The sequence below is a fragment of the Trachypithecus francoisi genome, unplaced genomic scaffold (genome assembly GCF_009764315.1).
Source record: "Trachypithecus francoisi isolate TF-2019V2 unplaced genomic scaffold, Tfra_2.0 Lachesis_group5, whole genome shotgun sequence".
Classification (NCBI taxonomy): Eukaryota; Metazoa; Chordata; class Mammalia; order Primates; family Cercopithecidae; genus Trachypithecus; species Trachypithecus francoisi.
In genome coordinates, this window is record NW_022681470.1 from 29,265,383 (window position 1) to 29,279,439 (window position 14,057).

General features: G+C 38.8%; 2 protein-coding genes across 7 annotated transcripts in view; one reads left to right on the top strand and one right to left on the bottom strand.

Annotated features, from left to right (window-relative positions):
* Positions 1–5,278: 5,278 nt before the first annotated feature.
* On the bottom strand, positions 5,279–6,980 carry LOC117076871 (proline-rich receptor-like protein kinase PERK9). Its single transcript, XM_033200814.1, has one exon. The coding sequence runs from the start codon at positions 6,856–6,858 to the stop codon at positions 6,376–6,378; it is 483 nt and encodes a 160-aa protein (XP_033056705.1). The 5' UTR covers positions 6,859–6,980; the 3' UTR covers positions 5,279–6,375.
* The window catches only part of SUCO (SUN domain containing ossification factor), an 81,425-nt gene continuing 73,761 nt past the window's right edge, over positions 6,394–14,057 (top strand). For 5 of the 6 annotated variants that reach the window (XR_004434506.1, XM_033200809.1, XM_033200812.1 and 2 more), the window contains exon 1: positions 6,394–7,017. Coding sequence is in view for 4 of the 6 variants with exons in the window: in XM_033200809.1 (XP_033056700.1) it covers positions 6,956–7,017 (62 nt within the window). In the remaining 2 variants the exon portion in view is untranslated. The remainder of the gene's footprint in view (positions 7,018–14,057) is intronic. The other variant, XM_033200813.1, reaches the window with a different exon arrangement.

Consider the following 14,057-nt stretch of genomic DNA (forward strand, 5'->3'; position numbering starts at 1 on the left):
ATATCTCTAATGCTTGTTTAAAAAAAATCCCTACAGTACCTATAGTGAAGTATTTTATGTGTTTAAAAAATACCTATTTTATTTGATTAGAGCTCACCTTCACTATTTCAAACACAGAATACCAAATAAGTGTCAAGTAAATTAAAATTAGAAGGCATATAAGGGTTTTAAAATAGTTTTAAATTGGATTCTAGTGCTTACTGTTCCCTATACCTGAAATACCTTCTCTTCATATCTCTGTGAATATCATACTCATTTTTAAAGAACCACATCAAATCTGCCTCTTTTAAGTCTTTGATAATTTCCTCACAAAAATAATAATTTCCTTTTCCTCTAAAATCTTGTGACACTCGCAATTCACATTATTTGAGGCATTTATTCCATACATCTTATGTATTTCATTTCCCCTAGTGCGGTGGCTTTCACATTATTTTGACTGCAACTCACTTTAAGACATATATTTGCAGGGCTCGGTGGCTCACTCCGGCAATCCCAGCACTTTGGGAGGTGGAGGCTAGCAGATCACTTGAGGTCAGGAGTTTAAGACCAGCCTGGCCAACATGGCGAAACCCCATCTCTACTAAAATACAAAAATTAGCCAGGTGTGGTGATGTGCGCCTGTCATCCCAGCTACTCTGGAGGCTGAGGCAGGAGAATCGCTTGAACCTGAGAGGCAGAGGTTGCAGTGAGCTGAGATCGTGCCGCTGCACTCCATCCAGCCTGCGTGACAGAGCAAGAATCTGTCTCAAAACAAAACAAAACAAAAAAACAAACAAAAAAACCGCAGACATATATTTTATATTGTAACCTAGTATGTATATATGTATATAACTGTACACACACACACGTATACACACATCACATATATTACTGAAATAAGAGTGCCCCACAAAAATATTTCCTCTTGCTGAGACACACTCCGATATTTTCTAAATTATTGTATTTTATTTTTTAAAAAGTGCTGCTGGATTCCCTCAAGATTTATTTCTTGACTCTCTAATGAATTGTGACCCCATGGTTTAAAAAACATTGCTCTTTTGCAGGACTTCTTAGTTGGGATCCATGTATATAATTCACAGGTCCATGGATGGAATAATAATTATATCTCTATTCTCCTAACCTCTACTGAAATTTAGAATTTGATTTTATTGTGAATGTAGGTAACAAACTGTGGTAGTACTGGCTGTATCTACAACTTTGTCACCAACATTAATCACAGATATTTTCATATCACATTATGCATATTGTAGGTATCTTGGAATATCTCTTATACTCATCACCATTTTGGAATTATTGACATTAGGAGACCTGCTGTTAGACCTTGTTATTTATGCATTAATGAAAAAGCACCCCTTATTAGATCACAAATTTGCTTTGCAATATTTTAATAACTGTATTTCCCTACAGTTGGTTTCCTTTGTAATCTATGTGTTTTATTTTATACCTTTATAAACATTCTGAGAAGGGTTTCAAGCACTTCACCAGACTACCAAAAGAGTGCTGTTCAGAAGATCAAGACTCCCTGCTAGAACACTAAAGCTTTCCTGGAGCAAATATCTGTCTCAGCATCTTTAATACAAAAAAGGCTCAATAAATATTTATTGAACACTTTATTTCTCCAGGTTACTTAGGGTAACTAGAACCTAGGAAAATCTAGTCAGACATAAGTCAAATAATATTATGCTGAAAAGCTAATTTGGTAATTTATTGAGAAAGAAGTAGTTGACTAGGTGCTCTAGTCAATTGCATAAAATGTTCTCATCCTAAGGGCTTGCTACTCCTAGGAGTTTAAATTATATGGCAAATTGTAATTCAAGGTGATTAGACAAATAAATAGTTAAGTGAAAAGTAAAAAAATATTTCCTGGGCCTCTGTAATAAAAAACGTCACTGTGTGATATATATCAATAAAACACATGACCTCTCTGCAACAAGGAATGTATTCACTGCTTGGGGAGACAAATGACTATTAAATAAAAACAGCGTAATAAGGGCAGGCACCAGTGTTTCAGGTCATAACAAACAGTGTGGTCTGGTCAGAAGGTTGAGTTATGAAAGAAAATAGTGGGAAATAAAGCTTGAACTACATCAACTGGGTTTGATTATGGAAAGTTTTGAATGGCAGGCCAAGTAGGCAGGACTTTATTTGACAAATATGTCAGACCTATAGGATATTTTTGCATCAAAGAACGGACATGATGAAGATAATGTTTTAGGAAGCTTCTTCTGAGAGCGTTATACAGGAGGTGCTTTAAAAGGACACATCAGTTACAATCCCCAACATGCTGCTTCAGTTGTTACTTTCTCTCCCTATTTTGAATCTTGTACTTGTAAATTCTTGCTAGATACTTCCACCAGAACCTCAATACTGTGCTTCCAAAACCATACTAGTCTTCTTAACTTGTAAATCTGCAACTCCTGACTTTCCTACTCATGTAATGGCACATACGTTCTTAGAAATTGGACCATCTTTGATGTCTCCTTCTCTGTCACCCACATGCAAATCATTCCCTTCCTCTAGTTGATTCCATTATAAGCCTATTCAATTCATGTATCTTCAAAATACACATATGTTAACCCAGTGATAGAAGACTGAATTTGGGATCACAAAGTAGAATTTTTAAAAGGGGAAATCTTACCTTTTGTTATTTGCAGTAAAAACAGAACTGTGTATGCCAACCTTGCACTCTGTAATCTTCCAGCCCTCAAGAGACTGAGTTCTCAGGCTGTACTAATGAAGTAATCTATGTCTTATCTCCTTCTGATTTCTACCCTTAACTCCTGAAGTGGCCAAATTATCAGTGCTCTGTTAAGGTAGATTTGGCTAAGTAGTTAAGGCTCTTTTCAGGTAGGGAGTAACTAAATAAAGAAGGTGTACGCTATTCTACACACATATTTATGTACACAAAGAAGATGATTGGGGGGACAAACAGTGTTAAAAGTTCTGTTTATACTTTTTATGTGGTTGAATTGTTAAGTGATGATTGCCACATTCACCATTTTTCCATTTTCCATCTTAGTCTCTTTTATTGTCTATTTGTGTGTTCTCAATCTCCCAACCTTTCTTTGACTGATTTCCAGGAACCATCTATTTTAACTGACTTTTACTCTGGAAGCATCTAAATGTCATTGGTCTCTAAGATCCTTCTGAGACATATAGGATCTCAGCATTTTGTAATATTGAAAAGAGCACGTAATTTTTCAACTAAATCAAAATACGTAAAAGCTTGCTCATGAAATACCACCAACTTAGACAAACAGTCCTCTTGGGTATCTTAAATATGATTTGTATATGAGATAAAGAATAAACGAGATAGCCAGAAAGGGTTGGTTCCTTCTTTAAGGTCTGCTTGTTCTCTTTCACCATAAGCAAACAGAGTATCAGATTTTATCAAGGCAGGGACTTGAGCTGCCTAGAGTTTCTGGTTTAGTCAACTTTTTAGGAATGGGAGAACTCATGTTAATTGTGCAGTTTAGGCCCTAGTGACTTGCTGAATAATCCAAGGGTCTGCAGGGCAAACAATTTATCCTGTGTGTGGTCAGTGCTTTATAGATTTTATTGAATTGGGTGATTCGGTTATAGCAGGGTTTCTCAACCTTGGCACTTTTGATTTTTTGGGCCAAATAATTTTGTTGTGGAGGGCTTTCTTGTGCACTGTAGGATGTGAAAGAGCATCCCTGGCCTCCACTCATTAGGTGCCAGTAGTACTTCTCCAATGTGACAAGCAAAAAATGTGTTCACACAATGCCAATTTCACCCTGGGGGTAAGTCTGCCCCAGGTTGAGAATTACTGTATTATAGTTAATGGGTGGTTGATGGTGGTTAATTAGCCTAAGCCTTAAAAGATTATATATATTATATAATTAAATATTATATATTAAAGATTATATATATATATATATATTTTTTTTTTTTTTTTTTTTTTTGAGGAGGAGTCTCGCTCTGTCGCCCGGACTGGAGTGCAGTGGCCGGATCTCAGCTCACTGCAAGCTCCGCCTCCTGGGTTTGCGCCATTCTCCTGCCTCAGCCTCCCTAGTAGCTGGGACTACAGGCGCCTGCCACCTCGCCCGGCTAGTTTTTGTATTTTTAGTAGAGACGGGGTTTCACCGTGTTAGCCAGGATGGTCTCGATCTCCTGACCTCGTGATCCGCCCGTCTCGGCCTCCCAAAGTGCTGGGATTACAGGCTTGAGCCACCGCGCCCGGCCAAAGATTATATATTATACATGCTTTGACTTTTTCTATATTCTTTCTTGCCATTTTTGGCATATGTTATACTTTTAAGTATAGTGTACTTTTAAGTATATCTATACTAGTTTTATTTTATATAACTATTACTCACTTTCTTATACTTGTCTATTGAGTTATAAGAAAATTTTCTCTCTTCTTTTTCTCATTATATTTAACAGATAGGTGGAAAAATGTCTACCAATTCTTTAAAGGTCAGCTCTATGGAATTTCTATTTATTTCATCTGGAGTCTTAGAATAGGAAAGAATCAACATAAATATAGAAAGTCAGGCAAAGAAGCTAATTTATAGGAAAAATGAGTTCTATTTTGTGCAGGTAAAATTGGAAGTGATAGAATATCTAAATAATATGTCCAGCAACTACTTAAAAAGAGGTTGGGATATAGGTTTGGGAGTCAACAGTATAGTTGAAAATTAAAATTGCCCAAGAGAAAAATGGAAAAAGCTCGGAGTACTGAAGGATTAAACCTTAACATGAAACCATGGAAATGAAGTTCAAAAAGAGAAAAGAACATTTATAGATTGAAATAGTAAAAGCTAATAATTGGATGATAATTAGGTGAATGGGAAGCCTACCACAGGGGTATTAATAAAGCTCCAACTGCCAGAGAAAAAGGCAGGCAGGCAGGCAGGCAGACAGGCAGTCAAGGAAAGAAAGAAAAAGAAAAAAGTAAAATTCTTTGTACTTGCATATTCCAAAAAATCATTGCAGGGACTTGGTGAAATAAGCGGATGGGTCTGTGAGTTTGGGATGAGAGGGATAGGAGATGTAGCTTGATAACTTCCTAGATTTGAGACAAGCATGTATTCTAATATAACTTCTTTGGCTGTGATGTACTGAGGATCAGCTGAGGGATACCTCAGCTGTTTCCTATCCTGAATAAAAGTTCCTGGAATAAGAGGAAAAGGGTGTCCAACACGGTAAAGAATGTCAATTTATCCCTTCCATTGCCCCTACTTTCTTTTAAACTTGCATATTAATCATTTGATACTGTTTTTGGGTGAGGTAAATATTTGCTTCCCGCAATAGGTGAGAGATGAAAGGATCTTATTGTCATATATTAAGAGTAGCATCAGCAGATAAGTGGAACTGTTACCTAATTACTGCCAGAAAAGGCAGTTCAGGGTGAACTCCAAAACCAAAATTATCACTTTGTATAATTTCTCTAACATCAAATTGACTTATATCCAACAATTACAGAGTGGGTGAAATTATTCAGTTCTTTGGGACTACAATTAACATACAATTCAACTTAGAAGGTTCATGAGGAAATTCCGCGGCTCAAAATTAGGCATTATGTGGGCATTTTACTGAGGGTTTTTTCCCTACGGCCACATGAACAATAAGTAACACTTCCTTTAAACATTTTTCACACTAAACATTATGCCATGTTCCAAGGCACAGACCATTGCAGCCTCCGCCCCCTCAGCGGCGTAAACACTTGGAATGGGCACGCTGCCCATTACTTAGTATTGAGAAGTGGTCACTTTTTGCTCTTAGGTGAGTGTAAGCGACTACCTTCCCCACTTTCGGTGAACCTCAGGACTTGGAGCGTCTGTGGGTGCTCCACTAATGGGGACAACTCCTCCCTTCCGACTCCATCGCAGAGAACCCAAAGTTAGAAAGCAACAGAATGAAAACCAACGAAGCACACTTCAAGAGAGGAACCCAGCAAGCGGCGAAATTCTTGTTGAAGAGAAGAAAAAGCGAAAGGTTTTCCGCTATAACCAATCAGATGAGAGCATTCTTGGCACGCCCCTTTCTATCTACCAATCAACATCTAGCTCAATGGGGCAGTCCATTGATACAGGGAAAGGGTCTTTAAATTTTATTAGCACAGCTTCCCTCACAACCCTCACCCCAGTCATTGTAGGCCATCCCACGAACTGTGCTCAAAAGAGGAAAAGAGTGCAACACTTCCAAAGCTGATCAGTCTCGTGGTGAGCAGCGAAACTACAGACTTTACCAACAAAACCATGGATTCTAGGAGGGACAGGGAAAGAAGAAAACGGGTTCTGGAAGGCAAACTACAATTCCCAAGGGCGCTTGCGCGGACTCAGCGCGCACGGGACGAGGGGCGGGCCACTGTAAGGGGGAATGCGAACGATCACGGGGCTCTTTTGAACGCTAGCCCGCAAGTGGGCGGGACCTGGGCGGGCGGAGCAGCGACAGCGTCTGCTCCTGCGCTTTGTGGTCTCCTGCCTCCGGCTTCTCCGCCTGCGGCGTCGGAGGGGGCGTGGCCTGTGCGGAGGCTGGTGGGGGTGCGGGCGCCGTGGGACGTGGGTGACGCGTCGCTTTCCAGCTCAGCGGTGTGTGAGGTGTCGCGGCCCCGCCGGCGATTGGCTGTTGAGAGGCGAGTACGCGGCGGCCGTTGGTCGCTGGCCTCACGGAGCAAGGCCCCGGGCGGGCGGGGAGGATATGGGGTGGCAGTGGCGGCGGCTTCAGGAGGCGGGCGTGGACGAGCCGGCGGCCGCGGCAGCTGCGGTCCCCGGAGTCCTGTGAAGCGCCCCTGTCCGCGCGGCTGTGGGGCCCTCGGAGAGGGCTGCCAGGACGCGAGCCACTGAGGAGCCTCTCAGCCAGCGCCACAGCCTTTAGGATTATCGGTTCCATCCTCGCGGTCCTGCTCCGGCTCCTCCATCTTGGCCTCGGCGGTGGCGGCTGCCGGGAGGATGTGCCGCCTTCTGGCAGGGGGAAGAAGGAGGAGAAGATGAAGAAGCACCGGCGGGCCTTGGCCCTGGTCTCCTGCCTCTTTCTGTGCTCTCTGGTCTGGTGAGTAGCCGCGACGACAAGGGAGTCCCGTGAGGGGAGTAAAGGGGAGGGAGCAACCCAGGTCACACCCCCAAGTCATCTTGGCTTTTAGGGTCCGGGTTTCCAAGGCCCCCTTGGAAGGGACAAACCGATTACTTCTCGACTCTCCATCTAACTGGTCTGGTAGTGCTCTGTGCGGAGATTTCCGTGGTGTATTTTGGAATTTACAGAGACTCAGTGGGAGAGAGAGAGGTGCCGAGGTAGAAGGAACCACCAAGTGCCTTTGTACTCAGTTCTTCTACCCCTTGGAGACGGTGCAGGGTTTGGGGTTGGGTATTCAGATCGATGGTAAGTAAGTTGCTCCGATGTGCCGCTGGTCTTTGCGTTCTTAGTGTGCGGTAAGGGGGTAAAGCACCTCGGATGTGATGCGTTCCGGACGTGCGATTTCAAAACTGAGTGATCATGAAGGTAAGAGTAATGTGTAAGCAGTAGTTCTCCTGGACATTTCTCGCACAGTGTTTGATCCCAAGTACACTTGGGCCACTGTTTTTGGAAACTTAGGGGAGCGCGCGCGCGCGCGTGTGTGTGTGTGTGTGTGTGTGTGTGTGTGTGTTATGAAGCATTTTTTCAGTTGGTTTGGTGGAGAGGGTGTCTTAGATGTAGTGTGTATAGTAGTTTTTGGTAATGTCCCTTAGTAGTGGGAAGGTAAGTACTGTATTTTGAAGGCGGGAAGAGTGCTTTGTCCCTAAAGCACCCCCCAAGTTTTACGGAGTTTCCGTTTAATCCCAGGCACTTCTGGAGTTTTTTGAGGAGCAGAGAAAGCTTGTAAGTCGAAAGACTGCTCTCACCGTACTTGGAAAAGCCATTCTTTCCTCCCAGGGAATTTCTTCAAAGATGTGTAACAATTGATGACTGAAAACATCTTTCTTCAGTCAAGGCTATTTGCTGTTTGTTGTATTAAAATAGAAATTAAGTTTCCTGTTTTGCTTATTTCTGCAGAGCACCAACACTATTTTCATTTTTATGGATGCCTAATGGATTCCAGAGGCACTGAAAGTGTAGAGTTGTTGCTCACATAAAATAATACATAAACAAGGGGAAGAGAAAACTCAAGCCTGGCTGAGGGGTTTTGATTGGAAGGATGGTAGAAGTTTTTGAGAACAAAAAAAATTGACTTCTTACCTTTCATTCTGAATCCTTTTAATACCCACCTCCCGTTTTTAGTAAAATCCTCCCCTTTCTACTTACTGTGTTGGGTACGGAGAAGTGCCTGTAAGAGATAAATCCACTTACCTCATTTTAAATTTAAATTTGTAGATACTGAAGCTTGTATTCATTTTCATCTCTTTCTCGGGCTGCCTAGTTATACTCGTAGACTATATTTTCTTTCCTCTTTTTTCTTGGTCTTGCCCATCTTTAAACCATGTTTTTATTCATCAAAACTTTCTGAAATGAGGAATAAGGAAAAGGTTAACACTTTCATTCAAGTTTAAAAACACACCAGTAGCTCTGGCTTTTTTTTTTTTTTTAAGTTGGATGGTGTCAACGAAATCAAGCAATAGAATGTGATTCTTACAATCATTTGTAAATTTAAGTTAACTCTGCTTCTATTTCTTTTGGGAATATCTGGCTATCTTTTGATTAAGCTAACCCTCAATATGTTTTCTCACCTTCAATCATTAGCTCTAATGAAGAGCTAATGAATTTCCCTGTTAGGGAAAAAATAGGTTGGCCCGGGATTGAAAGTAGTAATAAACTTCTGTAAAGTTTTTTAACTCCTCGTGAGGAAAATGGTATGTGGAGAGTTTAAGAAAAGAATGTGAACATTTTAAGAAACTTTAGCTTAGGAAACTATTGGGTTAGTTTATTTTGAGATTTGTTTAGACCGCCAAATTTAGACATTTTAATTATTCTTTAGCAAAACGATTAAAAGGCACTACAATAGGACATTAAGGCTTAAAGGTTTTTTTTTGAAGGGTGTTGATGAATGAGATTGGGGAAGAGGAGTTGTACGTGGTGATGATTGGCAAAGGGTGTGTTTTTTCTTTGAAGCTGCTTTCTTGCCAAGTTGAAATTAATGGCACTTAATGGATTTCTAACTTTTGCTGCAATCTAGTATGGTATTTCTTTTCCCAACAACCCCATTCCCTTTAACAGAAAGGGCTACCAACGAGTCCTAGGGTTAGATAAAACGTTTGCAAGAGTTGATGAGTGACTTTTAGTAGCCACTTTTGTCTCATTTGTTATTCACAAATTGTCTCAAAATTTTGTGATCCATTTGTTTTGTAGATTTTGAGTGCTGTATGTCTATTCTACAGTATTCTAGTTTCTAAGGTTTCCCCTATCATGCTACCAATATTACTGGTAAGTTTACTATCATAATTTCATAATCTTGATTATGTCTCCCCTCTGCTTTTCTTCCAGCCTAGAGTACTAACCTTAGATTATGTTCACAGAAAAACTATTTCATCTATGTCATTACTCATTTTTTTTTTGCTGTTTTTTCCTGTTGCATACTTTATGATTTTTGATCAAGTAGAATAGAGTATTCTAGGCATAAATGCGCTATAGCTGCAGCACAGAGCAATGACAGCTGATATTTACTGACAGCTATCTATGTGTCAGGCACATGATGTTTATTTGACAATAGCACCTTTAATCTTTATAAGAGCCCTGTAAGATAGGTATTATTATTAACTTCCTTTTGCATTTTACATGTGAGGAAGTATAGAGGTTAAGTAACTTGGCTAAGGTTAAGCAGCTGTTAAGCTTTGGAGCTTAAATTTGAACTTAGGCAGCACAGGCTCCTGAGTACCATAGTCCTTTGTAGGTCAGAAGGCCTGTATTTTATATGTGTGGCTCCATCATTTACTAGATATGTGTTCTTTGACATGTTATTTAACTTCCTTGAACCTTAGTTGTTATATCCTCAGAATGGGGAAATTGATCCACTCATACTTCACAGGGTTGTTAGGACGATGAAATAATACAAATGAGAGATCTTTGTAACACAGTAACAGCGTATTATGTAAATATTTCATCATAACATTATTCAACCACATTTTTTTTCTCATACTTACTGTGCCAGATGTTTTTATGAGCACCGAAAATCTAAGATAGAGGGTCACCAGCTTGTCTTGGTTTTAACACTGGAAGTCGCATAACCTAGGACTTCCCTGCATTAGTTTCCTATGCCTGCTGTAACAAATTGACACAAATTTAGTGGCTTAAATCAACTAACATTTATTACCTTACAATTCTGTGGATGAGAAGTCCAAGATATGTCTCACAGGGCTAAATAAAATTAAGATGTCAACTGGGCTGGTTCATTTTGGAAGCTCTGAGGGGAGAATATTTCTCTAGAGGCCACCTGTATTCTGTGGCCCCTTCCTCACATCAGCACTCCAACCTTTTTTTTCATTCCTTATGTCTACTAATGACTGGTGCTCCTGCCTCTCGCTCTTATAAGGACTATTGTGATTACACTGGGTCCACCCAGACATTCCAGGATAATCTCCCTATCTCATAATCCTTAATTTAATCACATCTGCGAAGTCTCTTTTACTATGTAAGGTAACATATTTAGGGATTAGGATGCAGACATCTTTGAGGGGAGCACATTATTCAGCCTATACCCTATACCATACTCCCTCAGTCGTGGGCAAACTGGGAAAGCTGCATTACCTTCAAGAGGAAAAAAAACCACAATTAGTGGATATTCTGAGTGTGTCCCCTAATTAGTAAAACCTTGTGCATGCCCCTTAATTGTTTACAAGTTATATACATGTGCCAATATAATAATAGTATATTAGTATATGTAATAATACAAGTTAGATATTTAAGGAAAATGAGAAAAAAAATTCCGTTAATGGTGCCTTTTGTTCTCATTAAAATAATAATTTTTAATGAGAGCTATGTGATTGACCTACTAGATTATTTGACATCGTAGTATAGAAGAGGAATAGTTTCAACTACTTAGGAGTCAGCCCTGTCATTTTCTTGTTGGCTGTGCTTGCATTATTAAATTCTTTGCAGGACTTTTTTAAAAAGCTGCTTCCCGATGTTGTGAGGGTCCGTTCAGTTAAAACTGAATAATTCCTAAGTCTACCTAACTGGGCAAACATAAACCACAGTGAATCATGGTGTGCTGTAAGTAAAACCCATTGTTTGTGAGACTGCCACTCTTTCCCTGGGTTTCTGCCAATAGTCCTTGCTGTTCTTGATGTGTGACCATCTGACCCTTCAGACCAAGTATGAATCCTTACATTAATCTTAGTAAAACTTATTTTTTTTAAACTAAACAAATTTGTTCTTCCTTCACCCCAAAGGATCATCTTGGAGAAGCTTATATTTAGACTTTCGAGAAGAGCTTGACATTTAAACAAGACTTATACATCTGACAAATGTAACAGGTACTTACAAAGGTCTTTAGGAATAGCAAACGAAGAATTCATATCCTACTTATGGTTCTGTCACTAACTGTATGTCTTTGGACAAGTTACTTCTGTGAACCTCAACTCTCATCCGTAAAATGGTCTGCAGGATAGTTCACGATGAGAGAATTTTGTTGTAGGCAGAGAGAACACTCTTAACCCAGTTATCTAGAGCGTGAGTGTATGTGAGGAGGGATGGGAAGAGAAGCTAGAGCTAGGTTTTGAAGGGTTTGATTATCATGCAGATGAATTCTGATTCTAACCACCTGACAGAGGCTGAGCAAGTTAAGTAGTTTAAACTGGAGAACAGGAGCATGATGTCACGTGGATCTTTTAATTAGATCGATGTGGAGGATAAAGTGGAATGTAGGGGACATACTTTGGAGGCAGGAGGTCCTAAGTCATGGTCCCACTAGAAGAGAGTTGATATCTGAATCAAGATGCTGGCATTTTTGACCTTAGTAGTAATTTTTCTGAGTATGTCAGACCAGTTTTTATCAATTTAAGAGGTTTATTTCCTGGTTTGTGATTATATTTCTGTACCCTTTTGCTTTTTCTCTCATAATTGCTGATCTATTAATATGCATAAGTGAGCAGAAAAAAATTTAAAAACTAGAATAATATATAAGCTGTTTTTTTTCTTTTTTGAGGTGATGAATAGAGCATATTGGAAACATATAGATAAAATATATTGAAAATTCCCCAGAAAATCTGGAGGAATTTTTTGCTTGTTTCTGCTTCTGTCTCTTAACTTTAAAGGTTCTGAATATATTTCTTCTCTGAATAATATTTGAAATAAATAAAATAATAAAACAATCCCATTTCTCCAAATCATTCGATGCCTTATTTTTTCTTTCCTTGAATAAACCAATGAAAGATGACCTTTACAAAAATGATTTTTTTAGTGGAACTTAATGTGAAAGACTGAGGAAAAAAAGTTTATCTTTGCTCTGGGATATATATTCCAAAGAAAGCACTTGATATTTATATTTATAAGAGGTGTTGGGTCATATAGTGTCAGATTCCCTTCAGACAAGTTAGATGAAGCAAACTTGCCTTAATAGGAAAAGGTCTGTGAAAGAAGGTGTGTGACATCTTTGCATAACACCTGAACACTGTGTCCAGTAAAAGATGGCAAATAACATGTTTCATGTTGGTCCTTTATGTTATTAAACATTTGAGGATATACTGGAGTGGAAGCAGGTAGTAGGGTTGACAGGCAATGGAAAAAATAAAAGGTATCAGCTCTTTTGAGCATTGGTTATTTCATTTTTTGTTTGTTCATGAACTTTTACATTATTGTTTCACTTTTCTCAACAGTCTGAATGGATAAATGAATATGTATAATTAATATTGTTATGCTTATAATGAAAGGGAAACTTAAAAAATTTAAGTGCTTTATTATTCTCAAGTCATCTTCAAATAGAAACACGTGATGCTTTTGTTTAGTAGTTTATACATAACTAGAAAGAGGCAAAATTCTTTACTTGAAACTTATCTACATGTTTTAGATTATACTTTAGCACCAGTTTTATGTTACCTGCTTTGTTTTTCAAGGCCATATTTTAGACTAATTTCACAAGTCAAATTGTACGTGTCACAAGGGAATAGGAAATTGCTTTGAATATTTGCAGTATAAGAGTGTTAATCCTTTGGGATAAATTTGTTTAATGCAAGTTTTTTTTGAAAGAAGATTTGCTTTTATTTAGAACTTTGTAATTAATTGCTAGTTAAAATTATTTTATATTTTACATGAAAGTGACACCTAGCTTTATTAGAAAGTATTCTGTAACATTAATACAGTTTGTAGGTACTAAGCTAATTTTGTATTATGTAGCATTTGTAATCTACTGGGGAAAAAACATGTAAAGCCTAAGAACAATGCCTCACTCATAGTAAGCACTACTATATAAGGTATTCATTGACTCTAGATACTTTGGTAATTTGTTGAGTAGAAGTAAGATGGCCTAGGTTTCAGAGTTAAAAATGGGAATTTATAAATCCACTTAAAATATTATTTGATTATCCACAATGTATTTGGTGTGGTGAAGGATACAGAAGAATTGTGAGACTTGAGCTCTGTATATAAGCTGCTTGTTACAATACAGATAGTGGTGTAGTGCATAAGGCGTAAAACTATGTCAGAGCTTGGTTGTAGTCCTTCCTTTGCATTATTAATATGAACATTTATTGAGTGATTATTTCTCTTCTAAGTACTAAATACTATTCAAGGTAATACACATTATTTTATTCTCTGTATCAATGTTTTAAGGCAGACACTCCATTTTAAAGATGAAGAAAGGTGGGCATGAAGAAGTTAACCAGCTTGCCCAAGTTCTCACAGCCAGGAAGCAACAGAGCCAGAAGCTAAGAAGGCCAGGTTCTAAGCCTGTGTTCTCTTAACCAGTGTGCTGTGCTGCCAGTTGGCTGGTAGATGGTCTTGGGCAAGTTTCTTCACTTTTTCTAGTTAATAATTTTATCTGGCAAAGTGTCAGCTTTTTTCATCTGAAAATGTGGGTGCCTGGATTGGCCTAGGAAGGAGTGGACATTGGAATTGTTCATGAAACTTTTAAAAGAAATACACATACCTAGGATTCTTACCTTGTAGATTTTGTTAGTAAGTTTGGG

Bases quoted from the DNA above. Each gene is read 5' to 3' on its own strand.
- LOC117076871 (XM_033200814.1), bottom strand. From the start codon at position 6,858: ATGGAACCGATAATCCTAAAGGCTGTGGCGCTGGCTGAGAGGCTCCTC.